Genomic DNA, 25,705 nt, shown 5'->3' on the forward strand with positions numbered 1-25,705 from the left:
TATTTCCTTTTGAGCTTCCTTAAATCAGAGTAGGGGCATAGTTTTCAGGACTTCCATGAAAGAGTTTTCTTTTCTTGGCAGTTAGACAATTTTAGTGTGAGAAAAAGATTGAAAGTATTAACAGAAAATTAACTATGGAAAGCTGCAGTTTGCACTCTGACATTTGGGATTGAATATTCAAGAATGTGTGCTGTAGTAATTTAGAAGTACCAAATCAAAACAGATTTTCAAAGAGCTAGCTGATACACAAAGTCTGGTAGTGCTGCAGACCTGGTACAGTTCATTGGCAAATTAAGTTATTGTTATTTCTGTATAAATCTGATTATATTGGATAATAATTAGATATTAGATGCTTTTTTTATTTACGCAGAAAGAACCTTTGTGTCTAAATAGAAAATGAAAGTGCAGTTTCTTGAAGTTCTAAGAAACCTATTGAAATACACTAAAACCTAAGACATAATGAAATAGCTCCATGTTTTAGTGGGAAGCAGGAGGTTGCTGGTAAGCTGTGCAGTAAAAACTAGGGAAGTTTTTATTTCACTTTTTTTTCCATGGGCCCTTTTTTATTTCACTTTTTTCTTTGGATTGATGGTAGAATTAGAATTAAAACCAGATAATACTGCTTATGGCAGAAGAGGCTTGAAAGGGAGTTCTTTCTGGCCAGAGCAATGGGCCATGCTAAGCTATTCTCTGTTGACATGCTGTGAGATAGAGGTCTGATAAACTGGAAAGTAAGTCCTGTTGCCTAGAATGTTGTTGTCAGTGTTCAGCTTGATTTCTGGTTTATTTTTTAGAATAGTGAATATTTGGCACCTCATGGAGAATTCCCTCTTTTAATTCCCTTTTTCATACATGTTTGCTTACGCATGGAGGAAGCAGAACCGTCGCATTCTGGAATTAAACTGACAGTACTTGTTGAGCAGCATGCACTGCATGAGGACAGTGCTATATGACAGTGTTGTTGTCCTCAGACTGCTAGGTTTTCAGCTAGCTTTGTTCTTAAGAAATCAGTCAGAAATTATACGGACAAATAGGATGAAAAAGACATTGTCATATACAGACCCCTTTTTTAATGACCCTGGAGTATTTTCAGAAGAGAAAATGTGTACATAATTTTAAGCACATGTAAATCAAATTAATAAATTATTAAAGCATTTTACTTGTCATGTCTGTGTGGGCTAATCGTGATAGCTCATTATTTAAACATTATGTAATTGTATACCTTGTGTGCACAGCTGCAAATACTTTGCAGAAAGATTTATATTTCATTTTTCACAGCATACTATAAAAGAACATACTTTTGTGTGGTACCATAGATTAATAAAGATGTTTACTCATAACTTTAAAACTACTCTTAGTTATATTGAAATATGAAATAGCTATAATATGTAAGATAAGTAAAAAACCAGAGAGTTGTAATTTCATTTATGTGTTACTACCAGTTTTAATGGAAAATACCGTTATCAATTAAAAAAGAGTTAATCTTAAAGAGAACTGCCCCTTTGCAAGAGAATCCCTTGCAGTTTTTACAATTCAGGGTCTGAAAGCAGAAGATTGTCAGATTTGGGTGAAGAGGCATCCCTTTACTGAGACTCTAAACTGTCTCTCATTTCTTTCCATGCATGTGGTTTAAAAAGTGGATAGGTTAGTTATCACTGGTATAATCACTGAAAACAGCTTACGGTTTGCAAGTGTAATCTCATGATCCAGGGGAAGTCCCAACAAACTATTAAACACTCAGACTTGCTTCACGTGCATTATACTCAGTTGTCCATACGTCCTCAGCAAGTACTGTCACTAGTTTCTCAGCTGCTTGGAAGTACCTGTATGAGTTACAGACAATTTTTGTGTTTCTTCCAAAATTACCTGAAAGGAAGATTCATGCAAAATTGATGTTTTCCTACTTAAAAATCCCTGTAATTTTACATGGAGCTCTTCTGCTGTGATGTTATGAAAGAAGAGACTGGCAGTCCTGGGGGAAAGAGAGAAAAATAAAAGGAGTAGCAGCCTTTACATTCTGCACAAATGATGCTCTGTTGTCTTTTTAGAGTATGTGCAGTTATTTACTTACATGTTTTTGAAAGATGATAAAAGCAGAACATTCATCATTCTTCCGACTGATGTTACATATTTTAAAGTACTTCTTGGCTTTGTTTTTGTACCAGTTGTATTGGGTAAATTGTTACATGTATTATTGCCTTAATTTTAAGGCAATACAATTCTGGGATTAGATATCACACTTCTTGCAGCAAACTGGTGAGCTAATTATACTGGTCCTAGCTCCTGGATTTTAGAGAAGCAGTTGAGTTAAAGTAGTTTTTAAGCATATCTGCTACACCAGATATGGTGTAGTGGAATGGAAATGATAGTCTGTGCATGGTAGTGCTGTGTGGTTCATTGCAGGCCATTTTTAACTTATGGAATAACACAAGCATCTAAATAGTGGAAGAGAAACAATTTTGACATTAATTTATTTACCACTAACGGTTTCAGAGCCAAAAGCAGCAGAACTATTCAATCAGGATGGAATTGCTGTTGAATGGCTGGTTGTGGGTAGATTGTAAAGCACTCATTTGTGTTTTATCTAGTACTTTTTAAGGTTTTTCCATTCCCTTGTCATAGCCCAATAAACTAAAATTTCAGTGACTTAATTTCTCAAGTAAATTCATATAGACTTTTGACTTTGAAGAAGAATTTATGCTGTCTCAAGTATTTCCTCAGAAATTTTAATCATAGGATAGATATCTTGCCTTGCAGTATTTGAGTATGGTTTCCTTTTCCATTTTGATTTACCATTGTCTATGAGATTTTCACTGCAAATAGTTGGTGTATAATAGCAGTTTGAAGGGTAGTTATTGAAAATTCTTTTATAGATCACCTGAAGATAGAACCTAATCAAGTCTCTCCGGTTATAACTGAAACTTACTTTGAAATGTCACTTGCAGTGTTCTTTTTACAGGTGGATTTTTTTTTTTTTTTCTTCTCTGCTGGTTTGGGCTGGGATAGAGTTCATTTTCTTCCAAGAAGTCTTCAGGAATGCCTTAGAGGGAGTATCCTTGGGATTTCTGTGGGAGTTCAATATTTTCCTCCTAGATTCTGTTTTCTTTTTTCACCTCACTAGATCTCTGTTTAATCTCACCTATAAATCAAAATTGAACTCCCTGGAATTCACGAGAAGCAAGCATTTTAGTCTTACCTACTTTTGCAACAGCAGATGCTGATCTATGCTTGCTCAGTGTTTAAGGGGAGATTTTCATTGGATCTGTTTGCCTTGCTGAGAGCTGCATCTGAATTCCCAAAGTTTCTAATCTGTTTTTGATGTTCTGGTATCTTTATGAGATACCTGTACATACAGGTGTGTATCAACTGTGGAACAGCAGTTTATCTTGCTAGTGTAATTGAAATGACTCTTCATACTAGAAAAGCTTAAAGATGAATGTTTAGTCTTATTTTAGAGAACCAACAAGATGGGCTATTTAGAGGATAAGCAAGGCAATGGAAATAAATTTTGGAGAGTATCTGCTAGCCATATATTTTTTTGTAGTTGTCACTTAAGGCTTTTAGTGTGTATTCAGGCATAAAAATGAGCAAAACTGCAACAGCCTATATTGTGGATGCCTTTTCTTTGAAAGGGACTTTGAATATACTTTGGAGGCTGATGAGCCCCCTTTTTCTGTCCTCGCCAGGCTAGTTGGGGGAACAATACTATCTCCCTCTCTTTCCCCCATTGCTTATGATGTCTCTCTGCTCCTCTTGATACAAGTTTTCATGTAAGTATTCAATTTAATGCAAATATATTAAGTAGTTCCATTCCAGCTAGGGAATTAGCAGTGCACTCCTTTGACATTTTAAGTATTGCTTTCATAATGTATACTTTTTACTGTCCTTTCTGCCTGTTGATCCCATTTTTAAGACATTTAGAATTTTTGGAATGATAGATCAAAGAAATATCCTCACTGCATTCTCCAACATTTACACATCTTGGGCTTTCATTAGCTTTTCATGATCAGAAAACATACTTTAATGCAGATAGGAGAGTTTGTATTCAAGCCCTCAACCAAAAATACTGGTTTGTAACATTTGTGTTCTGTAGAGTGTCACTGTTTGCAAATAGTTAAATCTCTTTCTACTTTTCAAACTTGTGTCTTTTGTCTCCTTTATCCATCCCATCGTGAATCTCTAGCCATCAGTTTATATTCTGCTTGGTAAAAATGAAGCTATTAAATTTGCCCTGCTGTTACCCTCTTTCTCATTCCCTAAAGATGAAGAGGATGACTGTACCATCTGGCACGTAAACTTCACTTTGGGCCTTTCTCTAAATGTTTGTGTTTGATATGTGGCCAAATCTTGCAGATTCCTTCTTTGAGACCTTTGTTAGATATGGCCTAGCATAGCCATTACCAGAATTAAAATGTTCTCATTTTGTATCTAAATTTCAATAATTCCTTTTTCTTGGCCATTGCTATGTTATCTAGTCATTTAGAATATTCTGCAAGATCATTTTCCTGGTTTATAAAATCAAACAGTATTTATGTATCTTACTCGCTTTCTTTCTATCCAAAACTTATTTGTCTTTGCTGTTAAACTTTTCATGGCTTAAGTGCATTCTCATATCATTCTTCATCCCAAGATACCTATTCCTGCTGTTAATTGGCTCATCATATGAGCCCACATTGGCCAGCTGTTAGTTTTCTGTCTATAAAGTCCCTGCATTCCTTATAAACATCTTTTTCAGAAAATCATTTTTCTCCTCCAAAGCTCTCTCTAAAGTTTTTTTGCTGTGATGTCTAAATAAAAGCTGGACAAGACTTATCTCCTGGTGTGCTAAGAATTCTGCCTGTTGAGCTGACCAATGTCAGATATTAAAGAAAAAGGACTGGAGGATAACTGTTCACTGTCTTTAGCTGATCTTCAGTGACTCTATGATTATGCCCCTAGCCTGTGGACAATGCAAAGGAATAGGACTTAGGACCATTGGCCTTCATTGACTTCCAACTGAAGTTTTGGGTAGTTAAATGTTTATTAACACTTGAAACTCTTCTTGTGCTAAAAATGTGCCGTTTTTCACCAAGAACTAACGTAACATGAATCACGTGGCATTTTCTGTGGGCTCTGAATGCATACATGGACTGTCACCTGGCAGTTCCCTGGCATGACAATGCCTGTACAGTTGAGAGCAGACAGCCTGAAATTTAGGAGGCAGAAAGTGAAATATTTGTGACTGGGGAGAAGGACTGAGAAGCACACAAAGTTCAAAAACATAATTACACCTTTATTTTTCACTTTCAGTCTGTTTCTATGATCTCATGTGCTTTAATTTCTCTTCTGTAGTAAAGTATATACTCTGACCATATATTATTATAGATGTTTCTTTATAGGAAGTAAGAGGCATTTGAAGGTGATTTCCAATATGGCTGTGGCATTTTTTCCCTGGCAATTCATCTACCTTTTAGCCTGTTCTTTTCTTTGTACACTCTCTATTCTTTCCTTCCTGGGAAAGAGAGTTTGAGAGAGATTGTAACTAGTGAACTTGTTTTTATGTATTTATGTAAACATGCCGTGGTATTTTAAAGGAATATGGTGTAAATGCTGTCTATCAATCTATTTATTTAGTTGTATTGTAATTGTGTGTAGGTTTTTTGAGTTCAGGTGTAATCAGAGAAATATAATGAGTGAAATCTGGAGGTGGGGTTAAAGTTCCTTTAAAAGTTAATGAAATGAAAATAAAGAAAATACATTTTTTATTTTTCCCGAAAGAGTACTCTTACTGTTGTTTTTACCAAGCTGCATTTAAAACTAATATGTTAAGCATAAAAATAATAGTTAATAATGAAATGTTTTAGGCAGTATACTCTATTTTATTCTTAAAGGCATTTCAAAAGAGTCAATCTTTTATCTTGGTAGTTATTTTTCAGAGAAAAAAAATTAAATGCATGAGTTTTTAACAAAATTGTTATTGACTTCGGGCTTTATTTTAGTAAATGTATTTGTTCTTCCCTTTTTTTATGAAACTTTATTATATAGTGGATGTTTAGTATTATGGAAAAACTATACTAGAAACATTAGTGTTAATAGCTTAGTATTTTAGTCCTTCACAAATTAATGTCTGTGGTAACTGGATGATTTTAGGCCTGTTCTTACAAACAAGGCCTTACTGATGTGCAAGGAACAGTAATACGTGTCAAAAACTCCACATTAACCAAGCTAAGCAGTATAAATGGGGTGTAGGAATCCTCTGTTAGGCTAAAAATCTCCAAGAGAAAATCTCCAGAGCCTACAAATTAAAGACCTCCAATATCATTTAAAAATAAAGCCTTTTATGTAGTAGGAGAGCATTTTTTCAGCTGATAATCAAATAACACTATTATACAGGCTTACTAGATTTGCAAATTTACAAGTTTTTACAAGTCAGTTGGGTCCCTTCCTCAGGAAATCAGTTGAAGTTTTTTTTTCCTGTATTAACTCAAAGAGCCTGCTTGTCTTTAAATCCTTCTGAATATATTTGCCTTATAATTTGACTACATTGAGTCAACACCCTTATAGGAACCGTAATGCAATAAAAAAAAAAAGAGAAACTATTCAATATAGTTTCGAATTACCTCAGGATCAGATTGGAGAAACTGGAATGTACACAATAAAACCTGCACAAGACTTGAGTTCTGTGAGATTTTGGGAGCAACCAGTGCTTTTCAGCATAAAATACCATTTGAAAGCTTTACTCTGCTTCCAATGGTTGTAAAGTGATAAAAATGAAAATATGTGTGTGTCTTGAAATGTGCATTTTACTTTTTAAAATTTTCTGAACCACACCTTTGTGGAATTGAAAGCCTCGTATATGAGTAACTAAGCATCATTGCTTTTACTCAGTCAATTTCAATTTTTTTATTATAGTGAACATTTTTGCTTTGCCATGTTCTGCAATAAAATTCTTTATAACTTATTTACATTTTTACTTTGGAAAAATACGTTGCTTCAGATGTGCTTGGTGAATTTATTTTGTAAAAGTCTTCAGGTTACACTGGAATCGCCAATATACATCTTGGTTGCAAGCAGAGTATGGAATATTAGTTCTGTCTTGTTTTAGTATGTAGCTAGCAGCAGAGTTATTGCAAGGTATATGACTGTATCCAGAAATAAATTTGTACTTTGAGATATGAATTTGTTGCATTTGGCCATAAAATTTTAATTGTAATTTCATTTTAGTTTTGCAAATAAAATTAGTCTGATATAATTAATTGCTTTCATTTTAGCAAATTATTATAGAGAGAAAGAAACTTGCATTTGCATATACCTGTAAAAGAAGGTATTATATCTGATCTGTGTCCAATGAATAATTTCTAAGGTGAGTAACTAAATGGGCGCCAGTGTAATAATTTTTCATTTCTTCAACTTATTTTTAGTTGACTTGGAGCATATTCGCACAGTGAAAGCTGACAAGCACCAGCGATTTTGTCAGGAGAACAACTTCAGTAGCCATTTTGTGTCAGCCAAGACAGGAGATTCTGTAAGTAAGAGAAAACCCCAAACTTGTGGATGTCTGTTGTTTTTTTTCGAGATGCAGCAGTTTTATTATACTTCACATAATAAACTGTTGAGAACTCAGAGTGCTGCAGGCCCTTTTTCAACTTCCTTAGTTGAATGAAAAGTAGATTTTGTATGAGTGCGTATTATTCTTATTAAATTACAGTGGTTTCTCATCTGATTTTCAGTTTGAGATGCAGATTTTAATGGAAATGGTCTGGCTTATACATCAACATGAAAACTGAGACCAGCTAAATCTCTGTTTGCTGTCAGCCTGTAGTTAAGTATATTTCTTCATTCCAGGTGGAGTCCCATCTATAGACAATCAATATAGAATTTTCCAACAATTGGTAAATAATGTGACAAGACCCTGTTGCAATAAAAGATTTTAATATGAATCCTGAGCCATGAGAGATATTCCCTTTGCAGCTCCATTGAAATTTGAACATTCTGGCATTTGTACCAGATGCTTTGCAGAGTACATTTTTGAACAATCTTTTGACTCTGAGCTAACTGGGTTATTTGTTTTAGTTGGAAGCATATGAAAGAAAGCATTCTTTTTCAGTTGACACTATCAGTCAAATTAAATCATATTGTATTGTTTTGCTTGATTTCTGTCTCATGCCTAATGAGTTTGTCATTCCCATAAAACAATCTTGTATTTGTCTCCTTAATATTACTGTTGACAAGAAAGCTTACTTTATTTTAATGTTATTGAATAGCAAGGCCATGGTCAAGTACATGGAAGTATAGTCCACAAATGGAATCACTTCTTAAGGTCTTTGATGAATCTTGTGCAGTGAACTGCCCAATTTTGTAAGATAATAGTTTTTCTGTAAAGTATAACAATACTGCTGTTACAAATGCAGTGAGTCCTGATTCTCTTTATAGTTTGTTTTAAAACCTTGGCATATTTTTTGTTTTAAGTGTGAAAATACAGGCTTTTAATGCTAGAAACAGAAGAAAGAAATCATAATACTACATTTAGTAAAATGTGCATCTGATAAAATGTATTCTTCTCTCAAGGAGACCACCAAAATCAGTTCATTTTTATAATTGATACATTTATCATTGCTAATTATGACAGAATCTTTATTTCAGCTTTTTAATTAAGTCATTAATTACATCGGCATTCCACTATATATAGTGATTGTACTTTTCATAGCTTAGTGTTTAAAAACAAAAGTAAATCTGAACATGCCTAGGAAACATTAACAGGAAATCTCTGCCTAAATATCTACTAACAAAAGAAGTAGTTTCAATTGTTCTTTTTTAGTTTCAATAGAAATTTGAATTATCCTTTTCACTGCTGCTGCACACTGATCATTCAGAAGATGGAGTGTTTATCCTAGACTTAAGATTTAAGAAGAGGCATCCGTTGCTACTGTGAATATAGACTAGAACAGTCTTACTCAGTTAAATTTGTTTTGTTTACATCAGATCTTTTCAACAGACTTGTTTGAAAAAGATGATTTTGTGTGTATAGAAAATTCTGAAAGTCATCTCAAGGGCAAAAAAAATTAATGGAAGATTTATTATTACTGTCTTACTGTCCACCAAATCACATAGCTGAAGCATTGCACATGTGCTTGATGTTTTTTTTGCGCAGGGTGTCCTCAGGGCAGATGATGTAGCTCAGAGCACCTGAGAGCTTGGTGTGGGTTGAACTAGGTCTCTGAGCCTCAGAATCTCTGTTCAGTGTGCCCTTCCTTGTTGTGTAGATGTTCGTAGAACAGACCAGTACTACACCAAGGAGTTTAGAGAAAGAGCAATTTTTTTGGAAGCAACCACACTTCATTGGTTGTGCCACTAATTTATTTCTAGTTTCCATCTTGGGTGTTAGAAGAGATTGTGTAAATAGTATTTTTCTTAATTTTCACTGACAGTGGTGGTGAGCATGTACATAGATCTTTTTTTTTTTTTTGGGTGGCAGCTGCATGATGCAAACCAATGTTTGTTAGGTATTTAGATGGTGAGCTCAGATGTTCGTTAATGGCCCTGCAGATAAAATATAACTTGTAGCTTCGCAATACAGTGTTTAGCAGCAGCGCACACTTAAGCTGCTCCTCTTGCATGTGTCATATTCTTTAATCACATTTAAAATGCAGTTTTACCTAAACAGTGAGGTAGGTGGACTGTCTTAAGATGAATTAAAGCAATTATTTAAAACAGCATTGCTACCCAGTATTATGTGTTAAACCATGTTCAAAGTCTAACTCTGCCAGGCTGCTGCTGCAGGCTGTACAACATCCTGCTTGATCCTAGATACTTCTGTTCAGTGTATGTTTTGTAAGACTCTTCAGAACGCTTTCATACTCCTATTTTTTGGACGTATGTAGTAGAGATTTTGGTAATGTTGATGCACAGTTCTGTTATTCTCAGTTTCAGAAACCTACATCTCTTATTTCACAATACACTGGTAATACATTTTTGAGCTAAACATTAGTGAATACCCTTATTCATATTTTATAGCACTGAGAGCAGTATTTGAGAGGTGGGTAGTGTAAAGCTTGTTTAAACTTAGGTCTCTGGAGGCAAAGTAGAAGTCTTGCTTAACAATCCAGCATACTGTTCATTCCTTGTACCATTGTTGAGTTATTTTCTCAAATTTTTAAACAAAATCGAACGTACCAGATGAGGTTTTTTTCAGATCTGTTTTGCACAGGTCATAATTTTGTATATAATTGTTTACTGTTCAGGAATGGTTTGATATATTTGAAAGAACCTCAAGGATGTCTGTTTTTAATCATCGAAATGCAATTTATTTTCTTTCCATAGGTCTTCCTGTGTTTTCAGAGAATTGCTGCTGACATACTCGGCATCAAATTAAACAAAGCAGAATTGGAACAATCACAGGTGATTTTCCACAAATACATGGATTTTTTTAGTATTTTATTTAGTATTAAAAGTGATCTTGTTGTGGATTTGTAACTGTTCTTTAAATAAATCTTCATCTATTTTTCTGAAGGTAATTACTCAATTTCACAACAGCTTTTTGAAATATGATAATTTCTTACTTATCCACCATGATCAACTCTCTGAAACAAGAAAAAACATGTTCAAAAATGAAGAAAAAGCTTTAGTTCTAAGAATATTTGTTTAGAAATAGCACTTAAGATTAGTTTAGAGATTAAATATGTATGCATAGTTAAAGATATTAATGATATTATATGCACGGGTTTAAACTGAAAAATTTTTCTACAACCCAGTTTCAGAAACCTCAAAAAGAAAGATTATACTACTGAGGCAACCCTGTGTAATGACATTTGAGATTACAATTATTTAAATTTACTTAGCAAACCCAAATGTTGCTATTTTAGTGGTGTAATATCCTGGATCTGCTTTTCAATAGCAGTGTTAAACCAGTACCACAAAATAAGTCAAAAAGTTTATTTAAAATAAATGGCAAAGCATTTCTTATGTACAGCTTGGTCTCCTTCTTTTTGAAATATACAATAATTATGTAATTTCTGAAAGTGCTTTGCCACAGCAATGTTTGCAATCTGTGTTGAAGTGGTTAACTAGAAAACTGTATTGCAAACAGTAAAATTGTAAAATAAACTTACAGAGCATACTTAACAAGCAGATTAATTTTAAAAAGCTGTAATTTATAGGCAGAGAAATACTAAGTGTGTCTTTTAAATGTTCTTTTACTACTAAGGTACCATCCATCTATTATTTTGAGCTTTGTGATTATTTGCCTCTAAATAATTGAGCACATAGAGCTCTTCAATTTTTCTTTGGTTGTTTAGTTAGGCACTGGAATATCAGTCCTAGACCTCTCTGTGCTGTAAGTGGTGTCCTGTAACTCAGGTGTAAGATTGTAGAAAGGTGTGCAAATACCTTAAATTTAAAGGAAACTGATAATAGGGTTATATGGAAAACTGTATCATTCTAAAGAAAGGATATGTTTTTAGGTTGTTTTTAAAGTAGGAAGCTCCATATAGCCCCAGTTCAACAGTACATAATTATGTCAAACTGGTATCAGATTTAAGTAGGCTTCCTTCTACTTTTGTATTGTAATTAGCTTTTAATTTTGTTGAGTAGATCAATGGAATAGGCAATATATGAGTCAAAGTTGATATTACACAAGTTGTATTAGCGCCTGTAAATAGTTAATTTGCATAAATTAAATACTGTGGTATATATTACTATTGATGTGAATCCAGGCTCTGATTATCAAAAAAAAAAAAAAAAAAGTAAAAAAATATCTCTGAAGAATCACCACTGACAAAAAAACAACAAAAGAAGAAACAAAGCCAGTAAATTAATTTGAACAGAAAAGAAACTTCATGTTGCCTTTCAGGTACAGCAGAAGTCACTACGTAGTGCAACAGTGTGTGTGTAGCTAAAGACTGTGAGATGCTTAATTTGCAAAATTCTGTTAGTGAAGCATAATTTCAATCTACTCCAAACAAGTAATAGCTCTTTGTTATCAGCAAAACCTTTGCTCCTTTTGAGAGGGTTATTTTGAAGGGATGGTAAGAGTTTCCCCAATGAGAATTGTATTGGAATGTCTGTTAGGCTCATTGTTGTATGGAACCAAATACCCCCATTACTTCATAAGACTAGAAAGGGGAAAGCCTCTACATAATCTGGAGAGTGAAAACTTGAACTTTCATATCCTTGGGAAGATAAATTCTCTTTAGAGAAATTCATTTGTCTGCTGTAGAAAAGCCTAATTAAAGTGATGTGTAGGTGCTGTTTGCCAAAAGCATGGAGCTGGTCTCTTGGCTGGAAGGAGGTGATGTTACAGGACAATGCCATAATTAGGTTTCTGTTTTACCACAGACATGTATGATAGATGTAGGTCTCTCCAGTGTGGTGGTGGTGGGAGTTTTTCCCTCTTCCATTTCTAAAATGGGCACGTGTCTTGCTTAACTCGTGGGACAATTATATGATGTGTGTTTCTTAAAGTTTTTAGACATTGAATACTCTAGCTACTGGGCTATAAAATTCAGTGGACAGACAGATGCTAGTAAATGGTATAAAGAATCTAATAAATACAAGACAATAGTAAATGTGACTCATTTGTAAATTATACAAGTGTTGACTTGGATTTAATCTTTACATAAGGATTTTGGTTTTTAGAAATGTGCACTATTTACACACTGGATTATATATTTGAGTTTTCCATATTTTGTTTAGTGTGAAATTTCCTTATTTTGAAAACTGAGATGGTTCTTGCTTCAATCTTTTTGTCAGAGAACATCAGATACATTCATTCAATCTAGGCAGTAGCAAAATATAAGAGTAAATACTTTTAATTTGTGTAAAATGCCAACAGTCAAATGCTATATGTGTATTTTTTATTGTCTAGTATTGAGAATATGCTTTAAAATTATTTCTAGCACTTGATTTTGTGACTGAAGATCTTATTTCTTGTGTTTAGAGTCAGTTATGATTGTTACAGTCTAGGAAGATCTTAGATGTGACTCATAGGTGGATACAAATAAGTATTAGGAATCCCAAACACATTATTTTAACTTGTATGAATTTGTGGGGTTTGGCTCATGACTTTTGAGCTTTTATGACTAGCAGAACTGCAGATGCTCTTGTGAAAAGTATATGAGGTTCTTGGTCACCTTCAAATTAGCAGCACAACTTCTGTTAATTAACTGCAAGAACAAGCCCTAGAGATTGAGTTATATTTACTCTGCATTGTTTCAGAAAACAGCTGTAGCAGTTTAAGATATTGATGCAGCCCAACCTATTTGCTGCTGCCCTTTTGTTGGAATGTATTGCTCCCACATCAGAATCAGAAAATGGAAGGTGATTGTGTGCTTTGGCCACATCAGGGTGAAGTTGAGCAGCTTAGCTTAAACTGCTGCTGAAAGCTGTTTTAAAGACAAGCTGCCAGACTGTGCTGAAGTGGATGAGGTGCAAGTACACGTTACATTCCACCAGCTCTCCTTTGGCAGCAATGATCTCCAGCAGAGGAATAGGACAGACATTTGGGGGTGGTAAGTTTTTAAACTATCTCAGCTAGAGTTACTAAACCTTGTCTGTTAACATGCTGAGATGACTGTTAATCAGACCTTTATTTGGACAAAACTGTAGTGAAACAAAGAACTAGATTACTCTCCATGCATGACTTGAAAGTTGAAATAGAACAGTTCCAAAATAAGAAAATTGTAGATTCTGACTTGTTTTCAGTCCTCAAAATACTTTCCCTTTTAAATTGCAAGGGTCTGATGAAATGTGAGGAAATAACTCCTTTATTAATGAAATGTTTTTCTTTCTGTAGCTTTTATTTTCAACCGTAGTGTAAAAACTGCATGGGGTACAGCTTTGTTCCTTGGCAGTGGCAAGAGCTAGCATTTTTGTAAGTGATGTGTAGTTTTCTCTCTAGCTAAATACCGGCTCAGCAGACCAGTGTGTGTGTGCCAGCTTTGTACAATAAAGTGTTTGGCAGATAAGTCAGATCTGGAATACAGAGCACCTTGACCAAGAAAGGTTATTTCTCATTATTGACAGTGATTTGAACCATGGCAATGATGTAGAATCCGATGCAAAGAGGCCCAAGTTTTTAATTACCAAAAAATTAATGAAAGAAATGTTGCAATGATATTTTTAAACTCTTATTTGGATGAAATTCCATTAGATAATCCAAGTCATTTATGATCATCAGTTTTTTTGCTACAGTGTACCTAAGCATAGGTCACTAACCTGCCTATGTTTACAGGATGGGATTTAGACCAATGTTTGAGGAACAATTAATTGCCTAATGATTGCAAGACCTTTTTTTTGGTTTTTTTTTGCCCCTCAGCTCTAGTCAAAAGATTGGTATGAAGAAACTAGGTCCTGTGAGGTCAGATAATGCTGTTTAATGCTAAAACTCCTACTACTGCCCTACATGGGATTTGGCAACCTTTCTCTTGATAACATCAGGCCAGGAGTCCAGTAAATCATGAGTGTTGTCCACTAGATAAGATAATATGAAAGTGATGAATTAAGCTCAAGAAGAGTACTTCAAGCAGCTAATAAATCCAAGTCCTTTACCAGCCTGTTCAATTATTGTTGCTTGTTTGACATACAGGTTTTATTTACAGAGGTAATCTTTAATGTATACTGTTTATATATTCCTAATCCAATTTATATATTGTTTCCTTTAAAATAATATAATTTAATTATTTATTAATTCATTTTAACCTTGAAAATATATTGTAGGAAAGTTGAAGTATTTAAGACAAAATGTTAAACTGGTTTAGGGTATCTTTCATAGCAGACTTACCTCCTTTGCTGCTTCTTCTGTTAATGTTGAATGAAATTTTCCCATGAATTTTACTTCCCTTTGCATGAACCCTGTGTTGACCCTGTATTAATAATGAGAACTCTGTATCCATTACCTGTATTAATAATAAGAAAACAGTTTTGTTTGTCTTTAAGGGGAAAAATGGGAACCTTTTATCAAAACTTAGAGCATTTTGATATGAGGTTGTTAATTTGGTCACTGCTTTTGGATTATATATTTAGGCGTAATGTGATAGTTATGTGATGGAAAAGAAGCATGTGCATGGCTAATGCACTTGTTATGAGCTGATAACGTAGTATTTAAGTATCTTTGACTTAAAGGAGCAATAGGCCACTGTCATCTTTTCTTCCACTGAATTCCCTGCCTTTTTAATCTGTCCCTTCTCTAGCCTTAATACACTTTTGCTGATTGCATGTATGAGCCTTTCACTTTGGTGCTTTGAGAGGGCATGTTCTGGAAAAAGCTCGAGAAGCATCCCTGGTGCTGAGTGCTGCTTCCAGCCAGAGGTGTTGCTCTTATATCTACCTAAGGCCTGAAAATGCACTTTCATTTTGCTTCTGCATAATCTTCTGTTATCCATTCATTCTTTTCAACTACTGATTAATCTCTTCATTGTTTTCCTTCTCTTTTCTTTTTACATTCTTCTCCTTGCCCTCTATCCATCATGTTGATACATGGTTAACAGAATGTTGTCAGGGCAGAACTAGTGAAATATCCTGAAGAAGATAACCAACATCACACTTCCAACTGCCAGAGCAAAGTCTGCTCAATGCAGTAGTTCAGGTATTGATGGAAAACTTGGTTTGTTTCTTTTTTATAAGCTGCATTGCTTTTACATGAAGTAACAACTGTTAAAGTAAGTTCTTTTGGAAGATTGTGTTTTGTATGTGTAAGTACATGTAATATTCAACATATTGTTGTGGAACTTTGTGTACAATTAATTACATAGTGTTTCTAAGAATCAGATAGTTTGTAGAAACTTTGAAGTTCTTCATGTTACTGTATTCAGTGCTGTACATTCAAAATATTACATAGCTGTCTCAGATGGAAATGGATGCAAAATGATACATTTCTGTCTCCTAATGTAGGAGAGAGCATCAGTCTTATTCAAATGCTTTGTAAATAGAATGCGTAAGATCTGTTAGATCTGTATTAGAGAATAAATATAGTAAGCAGAGCTTCTTTTTATGTTAATGTAATCTTTAGCCAGTATGCCTATCAAAGCTTTTTTAAAATGTGGCTGTATTTGAAATTTGCTTTGAATTCTGTCCATATTTTCTGATGAAATGCTTGGAGTAAAGACAAAAAGACTTAGGTACAATTTCCAGTTACAAAAAACTTAGGTACAATTTCCAGTTAAAATTTAGGCAGTTATTATTAAAGAATGAATGGCACAACTTTTGCAAATAAATTCTGTTTTATTACTCTCACACAATAAAGTTTTCACGGAAATAAAACTGTATTCACTGCTTTAGCAAGAAAGTTCTACTCCTTTTGTAGTGTTGTGATAACCTACCAAGGTTATCTTCTGCTTCTGCTTAGCATGAATAAACTTAGAATTACAATGAGAATTAGCACCTGATAAGGTTTCCTGTAAGGTAGTGAAAAAAAAATACTTGTTTTTTTGTTATTTTTCCCTTTGTGTTTCATAAAAATCCCATTGAATGCTTTGCCAGTATGAAGTTTGTATTTTCTGATTGTTACTGTGTTTTCTTTTCTTTTATGACAGAGAGTGGTGAAGGCAGATATTGTCAACTACAGTCAGGAGCCTGTGACAAGAACCGTGAATCCTTCCAGAAGCGCAATGTGTGCAGTTCAGTGACCACACTGTTCTTCTCTGGCCTGGTACCTTTGCAGCCCTCCTGCCTTGACACAGGCTCTGGGATGCCAGGAACTTTGTTTCAACAGGGACCAGCACAACAATGCCATTAGGGGTTTCAGAAACACGTTGAACCATTGTCCATTAAGAAGCAACAGGCCGTTTTTTGACTGGCTCAAATTCAAACCACACACTTGAAAAATTTCAGTCTATATTCTTTAAAATTATATTTAAATGAACCTGTATAACGGTGTTTATGTTTCCTCCTCTCTATTTGACTGATACCAGAATAAAAATGGATGAGGAAGCCCTGCATTCAAAATGCTTTTAAAGACATCACCATGGAAGGGTATTTTGCCAAAGCATTTTAAATTTTTTTTTCTCAAGTTATTTGAACTAACACTCAGCAAAATGTTACTTGGAAAAGCTGTTGTTGGAATAATTTTAAAACATAATATATATTTTATCTAGGGATAATTTTGAAAATGTTCCATTAATATATATACACTTAGCACAAAATGTAAGTTGTATCCAGTGAGAAACAGTGCTTGAAATAAAGCTGTTATTATAAAAATAGTTACTTCTCTGAAGTCTCAAATTGTCTCCATGGATGCTCTGAAAAATGCTAGTGTTTTTGTGTATTTTTATTACCACATCAGCATTACTTCTTGCACTAATAGATAGACTTATATGTCTTTATGGATGAATCTCAGTCAACAGTTTGCTCTGTAAATGATGAGTGATATATTCAACATGCATTAGAAACTGTTGACAGATCAATTAGCATCAGTCACTTTGAATAACTAACAGAATGACTTTTGGCCTGGTACTCTTTTCTTTTGAATTTAGAATAAATGACAAATAAAAAGCTGTGTGCTCTGTGATCTTCACATTTCTCCCCTGATGCTTTTCTAGCAGTGCACACAGTTCTCTGCCGGCACATCTGAACAGAAAGCTAAGGAGAGAAAAAAAGTTAAGCCGTCTCAATTCCCAAAATAGAAATCTTTTCCTGTTTAAACTCTAGAATGTGCTTTCTAATAACTACAAGGAAACATTTGGAGATTCAGAAAGTAATGAGGCTATGAAGGAGGCTTGTATATCACAAGTGAAAATTATGAGGTTCTTCAAGTGAATGTTACTTTTAAGCTGTTCAAGCAAGTGCTTATTAGTTGGAACAATTAAACAATTAGTAGTTTAACAAAACAGCTAATCTGTTTTAACTATGTTAAAAAAAGATTGCAGATGGCAAAAAATCCTATTTATTAGCTTAACACATAATTGTATAACTCTGTGATATGACTTAGTGTGTATTGTTTAGCATTCAGGTGTGGGAAATTCTAAGAAGCTGAGATACTGAGAAATTATGCTACACTAAGGTAGGTGTGATTTGCAGTAAATTATTTATTCTAGTGTGAATTCTTGCTCTTTCCCATGGGGTTCGTATCCCACTACATCGCTTTACTGTATAGTTAACTGCAACTGTAAGGAGAACTCACTTCCACCACCACCAGATGAGAACTTCTCTTCAAGGAGTTTTTCTTAATATTCAGTTCACAAGTCTATGGCCTCCCAGGCAGGTGGAAAGTTTTTTTAAATCCTTACATTTCTTGGTGTGTTTGTGGCCTCAGCTCTGCTCGTATGTTCAAATATTGACAAGAGCTGCCCCCTTTGAGAAGCTGAGCACAACATAGCTCAGGCAGGTGGCTGTGGTCTTTCTCTAGTCCATGTGTATAATTTTCATGGTCCTGCTTCCCAAGTAATATGTAGCATGGTCTTAAACATCCAACTTCTTGGGTTGTTTAGGTTTTTTCTTTTAAAAATTTCTGTAATTTTACTTTTCAAAAGAAAATGTTTTTTGATAACTTCATATGCAGAGTCTATTATCACCTTGAATAATAAAAAAAATTTGCTTTTACATTTTGGGTATCCTGTAGTATGAAAAATGTTATATGTATCCCAGTACAAGCTGTTTTATAGATGGATTTTATGTCTTGGTCTCATCACAGTTTTTTTATTCTCAGTGCCTGTTTTACTAGTTGTCTTTGACTTGTACATCCTTTTGTATTTTATTCCTCTTGATCTCTTCACCAACTGCTATGTTAAATATATTTTTGTTTATATTTCTAGACTGCCCTCATTCTTCCTCCCTAGCATACGTGTATATTATTTACGCTAACCAGGAATCTCTCTTCTGTGCCCTCAGCCCCTCCTTTTGCTGCCCCTCTTAACCTCCTCAGCTTTTTGTATTGTATACTGACTTCCACTCTCTCTGCTTTTCCCTCTCCTTCCTGCCCCATAGAGATCCATTACCTGTCCACCTTTTAATCCTTACAAATGAGCTTTGCTCTTTTTGCTCAGCCCTGGGGACCCCACCTTGAGCCTTCAAATTCCAGCTGCAGTCTAAATCCTTGGCTGTGGTAGCTGCCTTTGAAGTGCTGCAGCAGCTATGGTTGAAGAGTCAATGCTGCTGTTGCTGGTGCTACAGCACAAGTTCCTCCAGGCAGAGCAGAAAGGTTAGAGATGATTCTGGAGGACTAAGCAGTATGGAGAGAGGGAATAGACACTGTCCTGCAGGGAAGGCAAGGGCTCTGGTGACTGGAGGGATAGACACAAATCTGTTCAGAGAAGGGCTGTGTAAGGGCTCTGGGTCCGGTTGCCTTCTGTAAGTAATGTCTCACCACTACTGATTCATGTGATTCATGTATAGTAGAGTTGAATTGTGCCATATTAATGCACTTAAAAAGTTTTTTCCAAGGTGAGAACTGGTGGAGGGCAATTCAGCAAACAGTTATGAAGTAAAAAAATGCAATGCTCTCCAAAAGTGAGGTGACATGTGCTTAATGTCCACTGACATGGGGAGTTGGCTGGGACAAGTGAAACATGTTTTTTTCCTGAAGCTGAGGCCAGATGAAGGGATGAAACAAGTTCAGGCCCTGATCTTACACAGATGCGCACTGGTGAAGTGATCTGCCTGCTCAGAGCTGTTGTTAACTAATCATTTCAGTAACAGCTCTGCAGTTAAAGGTTGTTGCTAAGTTCAGCTCCTTGCTAAGGTCAGTCTCTGTGATGTGGTGGATACCAGTAGGTTTATTGTGTCTGGCTGCATGGTCGAGTATCAGTGCTTTTAAAACATAGATCTGAAGCATTATTAGACTTCTTGTGTTTTGTGGTTCTAAAGTTTGGATCAAATTGAATCTATTTCACAAACAACAGCGTGAAATTATTTTTCCTTTCAACCAGATGCTGTGAGTGCCAGAACCTGTGATGAGTTCACGATCTCTCTGAATACGTTGTTCTTTTGACAATTCATAAAAGTCATAAAAACACATGAAGCTGCTTTTTAACTGGACTTTTATTTTTATGTTTAGACACATACAAGGTGACTACCAAATTATGTGAAATATGCTCGTTTGAGGAATTTGACAATTGTCAGTTATCTATCTGCATCATTAGGCATCTGAAAACCTCCATTTCTTTAAACCACTGCTTGATTTTCACTAGAAGAAAAGGACTTTTGCATAGGGCAGCTTCTTTTAAATGCAAAGCTAATTTGCTTGTCAGCAGGTACAGCTGATAGCCTGATATCCAAAATTTTATAATAATTTTTAAAGAAAAATATCAGTAATATTTGAAGTTGGTTATTCTGCTTTTGTTTGAGAATGGCAATTTAGATAAATTGCATTTGTATTTTTCCTTTTTACATTTATTTTATATCAGGAATATGGTTTCTTTTCCACAGAAATTTATAATCTTTGCTTCATGATCTTCTTGACATTTTTACAAAGTCATAGTAGAGAGTACTGTTTAGTAGGTAAACATTGGTATATCTAACTTGGACTGTACTGTGCTGCTAATATTTTGACAGAAAATTGATGTGCTGTTGTGTAACATAACTAACAAGTTTATAATAATGGGAAATTTTCTGCAGGGGAATTTTTCCTATTTAGAATACTTACATGCATTTATGATGTAGCTTAACAGTTTGTATGAGGGGCCTGATAGATGCATTGACTTCTATAGAAGTTATATTTACAAAGCAGGCATGATTAACTACTTTTCTTGCTGGAATTTGCACATTATTTCCCAAGCAAAGATGTTATTCTATAATGCTGTATTCTTTTCTTTCTCAGTTCAAATACTACTTCTTAACATATAATCTGATTTCTTTAGGCTGTCTTTATTTAAAACTAACTCATAACCACTTAAAATGTCAAAATAGCTGAATGTTGCTGAAAAGAAAAAGCCAAAAGTTATCCATGTTTGCATAGGGGTAATGGCATATGTATAAGATTAAAACTCCAGTCCAGATAATTATCTGTAGGAAGCAAATTTATACTCTGATTTCAGATGCTATGAATAGAATGTGATTAGAATTTAATTTGCTGCAGTTTTATTTGCAAAATACACAGGTCCTGTATAAAACCTCTTTTTATAAAGTACTCTAGAAGCCTTGGGGATCCCTGTTTAACTTGCAAATGCCGAAGTTTGATCTTCCCCAAATAGAAGATAGTGAAGCTCCTGAGTTCCATGAACTGATTTCTATTTTCAGCTTCCCATAGAGAGCTGACTGTTCAGCCAATTTAAACTCTTTTTTTTTTTCTACTCCACTTCATCTTCATTCATTTTGGCACCATTTTGAACTGGAAAACTTCCAGTTAGCTAATTGGCCATTTGCCTTGTTTTATGTGGGGGTGATGTCAAGTGCTGAAATAACCGATGGACTGAAAGCAATCTTGTTTCAAAGGCTGGTCAGAACCAAACCTCAGAAGGTACAAATTTCAGGTTTGTTTTGTATTTAACTGCTACACAGTGGTCCTTATCCTAGTGGACAAACCTCAGCAAAGAATATAGATTTGAGGTCAAGAGCTGGTGTTTGCTCAGATACCACATTTAGAGCACTGAATTCTGGAGGAAGTAGGAATCCAGATCTTTTTTTAATATCACTTTCAAGACTTCCTCTACTTCTACTCTGTAATGTCATACTAGCAATCAAGGCTTTAAAAAAATATTAATTCAAGTCCCCATTTAAAAAGGAAAACTGGTAAGTATACTTTGGTTCAGGAAAGTTTTTCTTTTAAGGATGAGTGGAAAAAACTGCTTGTTGTATGAAATATCACTGGCATAGTTGAAGATATTTAATACACATTAATATTCATATTTGGTTGTTATGATTTGTTAAATATCCTATATTCTGCTTTCTACTGTTCTTATTTAAAGTATTCTTTAAATGATAATGATTATAAATAGAAAACAAAATACCAAAGCAGTTTTAATTTATTCGTGCCTCAGAAAAAGTCCTTCAAACTGCTTCAGGCAAGCATTTTTTCTTTGCTAGCTAAACTCCATTTCTGTCCTTTCCTGGGCTGATCTATACCAGGTAGCTTGGAGGATCATGACCTACTAATCCTTTTTGATTTCTGGTGAGCTTTTAAAAACAAAGTAGACCAAGAAACATCAAAGGAGGATTTAAAAAACACACACTGTGCCCTGAAAAGTAAATGTTGCTTTGGAAGGCATTCTCTCCTTTAAAAAAGAGGTGAATGCTGTGGTTCAATACTATTCACCAAAAACACTTAAGCATATGCTCAAAATTAAGCATGTATTTAAGTTCCCTTGAAGTCTATGCTGTTTAAGTACACACTTGAAGCTAAATACATTCTGTCATACTTTGCTGACACAGAAATTCTGGCTCCATTGAAATAAATGCCTTTGAGGATAAAATTCTTTCAGGAATTTCAGTGTTGTTTCTTAAATTTTCTACCCATTGTGAAGGGTATAAAGCCACTAAAGCCACTAAAACCAAACCCACTCCCAAAGAAAAAAAAAGAAAAAAGGAAAAAATATGTTTCTCATATGATCAATTGTTTTTCTGATATTTTCTCTAGCATGAATGATAGGGAAATTGAAAAAATAGAAGTTGAAATGTGATTCAGTTTTGTGAGCAGAACATTTACTTGACATTGGGCAAGTTGCTGTTTTTGGAACAAATGCTTCTCAGATCCATAATGAATCAGAAACAAAAGAATCTGGAGGCCCTTGACAAGTCTCATTGCAAACTGAATTCCAACTGATTGTGCAGGAAAACATATCAAGTTCCCATTTGTAGTGTCTGAATTACAGATCTGACATGGAGGATAAACAAGAGCTGGTACTTCTTACTCAGATTTGGGGAGGTATTTGATCACCATCTTGGAAAAAATTAAGTGATTTCTGGAAATATTCCAGTATTTGTCAAAGAATGGTGAGGCAATGTTTAACTGCATAATGGAAACTGGAGAGAAATCTTGACATCCCACTCATCAATCCAATTGCTTTTTTATCTCTCCACTGTCTTGGAAAGAGAGCAAAGTGTAAACCAACATTTGGCACAAATGGTCTGTCTGTGCCATTTAGGAGCAATTTGCATGTAATTGGTAACAATTATACAGACAACCCATTTATAACAGGGAGTGAGCTCACAACCAAGCATAAACTACAAGAAAACGAATAATATCCCCCAGGAATCACACACTGATGTAAGAAAGGAAATGGAAGTTTTTCAGTTGAACCTCTTCACTGGTTTTATCATGCAGAAATTCAGGGATGCAAAAAAGCCTGTATTCATCTGGTTAAAAGTGTAACTTGTGTTTGTGCCAATTAAGCTTAAATATAATCAAGAGTCTTAAAGAGGGTGTTCTCTAAAATTTTTATTTTCACTGTGGTTCTGCTAATCTTTCTGACTAAACAACCAACCTTTGAAAGTTCAGAGTCTAACTCTGTTTCAATATGGTCAGCTGCTGAGGTGATGAGGTGGCTTCCCAATCTCCTCTGTCAAGGGCACCTGGTGCCAGCCAGGTCCCCAGCAGCGGAGACTGAGGTGACAGTGGTGACACTGAAGTGCAGCTGAGCAGGTTTGGAGAAGCTTCAGCCAGATACTGCAGTTAGGAAAGTGTAAGTTAATTGACTGAGATACAATTAGTTTGATTTGTACATGTCAGCAGCAGTTGAATGTCTTCCACTGTCTTTTGGGGAAGACACCAACTGATTTTTTTAAATTTACGATTATTATTTTTTTCAGGTGGGTGTAAACTTACTGTAGTTGTTCTAGTTGTGACAACAGGTTGGATGTTTCTGCATCCTCCTTCTGTGGGCAGTCTTTTCCTCTCTGGTTGAGAAGCTTGTTGCAGTGCAGACTCACTAAGCATACTGATTCAGGTTGGACACAGTTTCTGATGCAGTTTTGAGAAAGTCTGAATCCGGATCCTTGTGCAGGCACTTCATTAGCTGACTCTCTGAGGAACATTCAGTACGGTGCTGTAGTATCCATTCAAAGGGGGTGCTATAAGCAGCTCACGATAATTCTGGTCTTTGTGATTGTTGCTCTACTCCTAACTCCCTAGTGTGGTAGAAGTTCTAGGCAATGAAAATTGGTGATTGGTGAATTGGCTTATTTTGCCTGTTTATAGGATCTTACTAGTCTAATTGGTGCCTATTCACCAAGAAATTCAGATGACAATGTCTTTGAATTTATTGGGAACTGGACATTCCAGACCAGCATTTTCAATGGAAATTGGCAGAATCTTTGGCTCTGAATTGGAGAAGCTGCAAATGCTCCCTGTGTGCATTTGTACAAACCACTTAAGCTGTCTGTGTCTTGGAACTCTTTGCAGGCTGACCACAGTACTCCATCCAGTGGGCTGCTGTGGACATTTGTGGGAATGTCCTTGCTTGTGTACTGTGCTGGAGTGGTAGCTTTGACTGGTTCCTTGTTTAGACATGGGAGGCATCAAGCAATATTTTCTAGGATTCTTGTCAATGCTTCCATTGTGCAAGTGTACAGTCTGATGGTATCCCTCATGTAGCCAAATATTTGGGACGACCTGGACAAGGTGTATTTCAGGTAACAAATAGGCCCAAGTTTATGAAAGTTATCCAGCAAGGTTAGTTGACTGTTTACATCGTGGAAGCCATAAACATTAAAAGATGTCTATTTCTGCTCTGAAGACACACAACTGGCAGCTGAAGGCTAATGCAAGTGATCACTGAGGCATTCTGGCAAAGCCTGGGAATAGCTGAATTCTTTGCTTAAGTGTGCCTTAATCACTTTAGTCAGTCTTGGGATTCCTTTAAATCAATGATAAAAATTAGTCTTTTTTCTAGTCTTTTCCTTTCCCTAATTATTTTTGTAAAAACCAAAAAGTTACCAAAACCACGTTTTATTTTTTTCTTTTACTTTCCACTCATTGGAGCAGTGGTTTCTGTTGTGCCCTTCACATCTGCAGCCACCCTCAGCAGCAATCATTCTGAGCTGTTTCTTCTATCCCTTTGTGCTTTAGCAGGACACTGTACTGCTCACACACACGTACATCTCTGTGTATATAAATATATGGGAGCCTCCATACACTTTGGCACATAACGAGTGTCTTGGTAGTTGGTGCTAGCAAAGTTTTAGGTGTTGGGTTCTCTCTTCACCAATCTCTATTTACTGTTTTAAGCCAAGTGTTTCAGTACTGCTAGAAGCACATATTAGACTACGTGGCTAAAACCTGGAAATACCTGCAATATATTATCTATAACTCTCTCTTAAGCTATATTGACTACATTGATTCAGTAAATAAAGCAGGTCCAAGGAGCCTTGCAGAACACTGGAATGTTGTTGCTTGCTGTAGGAGCAAAAATGGCATGCCTGACCAGAACTCACCTTCTTTTATTTACGTGGTGCAATAAGACCTGCAGTGGGAAATAGGGCAATGGAAAGATGATTGGAGAATAGGAATGCAAACCAACTCTTATTGTCATTTCACCAAAGCACTTGGATGTTCACAGCAGTATCAGACTACAGTATTTCAAATCCTCCCTCCACTTCACTGTCATTAAGGCAGTACAATTATTTATGTTATAATATAAACTGGGAAAATGATCCAGCTCAAAAAATGTGGAAGGAGGATCATTAGAAGACAGGATCAATGTGGCCTGGCATGCCTTCTTTAAGCATGGTTGAGGTGACATCTGGAGCACAGAGGCACCAGTGGTCAGTGTTTAGTGAATACAACTCATGGAATCACAGAACTGGGAAAATGTATACCCTTTTATAACCTGCAGTCCTTAGGCCATCCAAAAGTTATAAAGAC

The 25,705-nt window shown here is 35.3% G+C and overlaps 1 protein-coding gene across 2 annotated transcripts in view; it reads left to right on the forward strand.

Moving 5' to 3' along the window:
* The window catches only part of RAB28 (RAB28, member RAS oncogene family), a 65,041-nt gene extending 47,870 nt beyond the window's left edge, over positions 1-17,171 (forward strand). The window contains exons 5-8 of one of the 2 annotated variants that reach the window (XM_053976648.1): positions 7,401-7,504; positions 10,300-10,377; positions 15,462-15,559; positions 16,506-16,591. In XM_053976648.1, the coding sequence (XP_053832623.1) occupies positions 7,401-7,504; positions 10,300-10,377; positions 15,462-15,554 (275 nt within the window). In that variant the 3' untranslated portion in view covers positions 15,555-15,559; positions 16,506-16,591. Of the gene's footprint in view, positions 1-7,400; positions 7,505-10,299; positions 10,378-15,461; positions 15,560-16,505 lie in introns of both variants that reach the window. The other variant, XM_053976647.1, reaches the window with a different exon arrangement.
* The last annotated feature ends 8,534 nt before the right edge of the window (positions 17,172-25,705 follow it).

Source organism: Vidua macroura, chromosome 4 (assembly GCF_024509145.1).
Source record: "Vidua macroura isolate BioBank_ID:100142 chromosome 4, ASM2450914v1, whole genome shotgun sequence".
Lineage (NCBI taxonomy): Eukaryota > Metazoa > Chordata > Aves > Passeriformes > Viduidae > Vidua > Vidua macroura.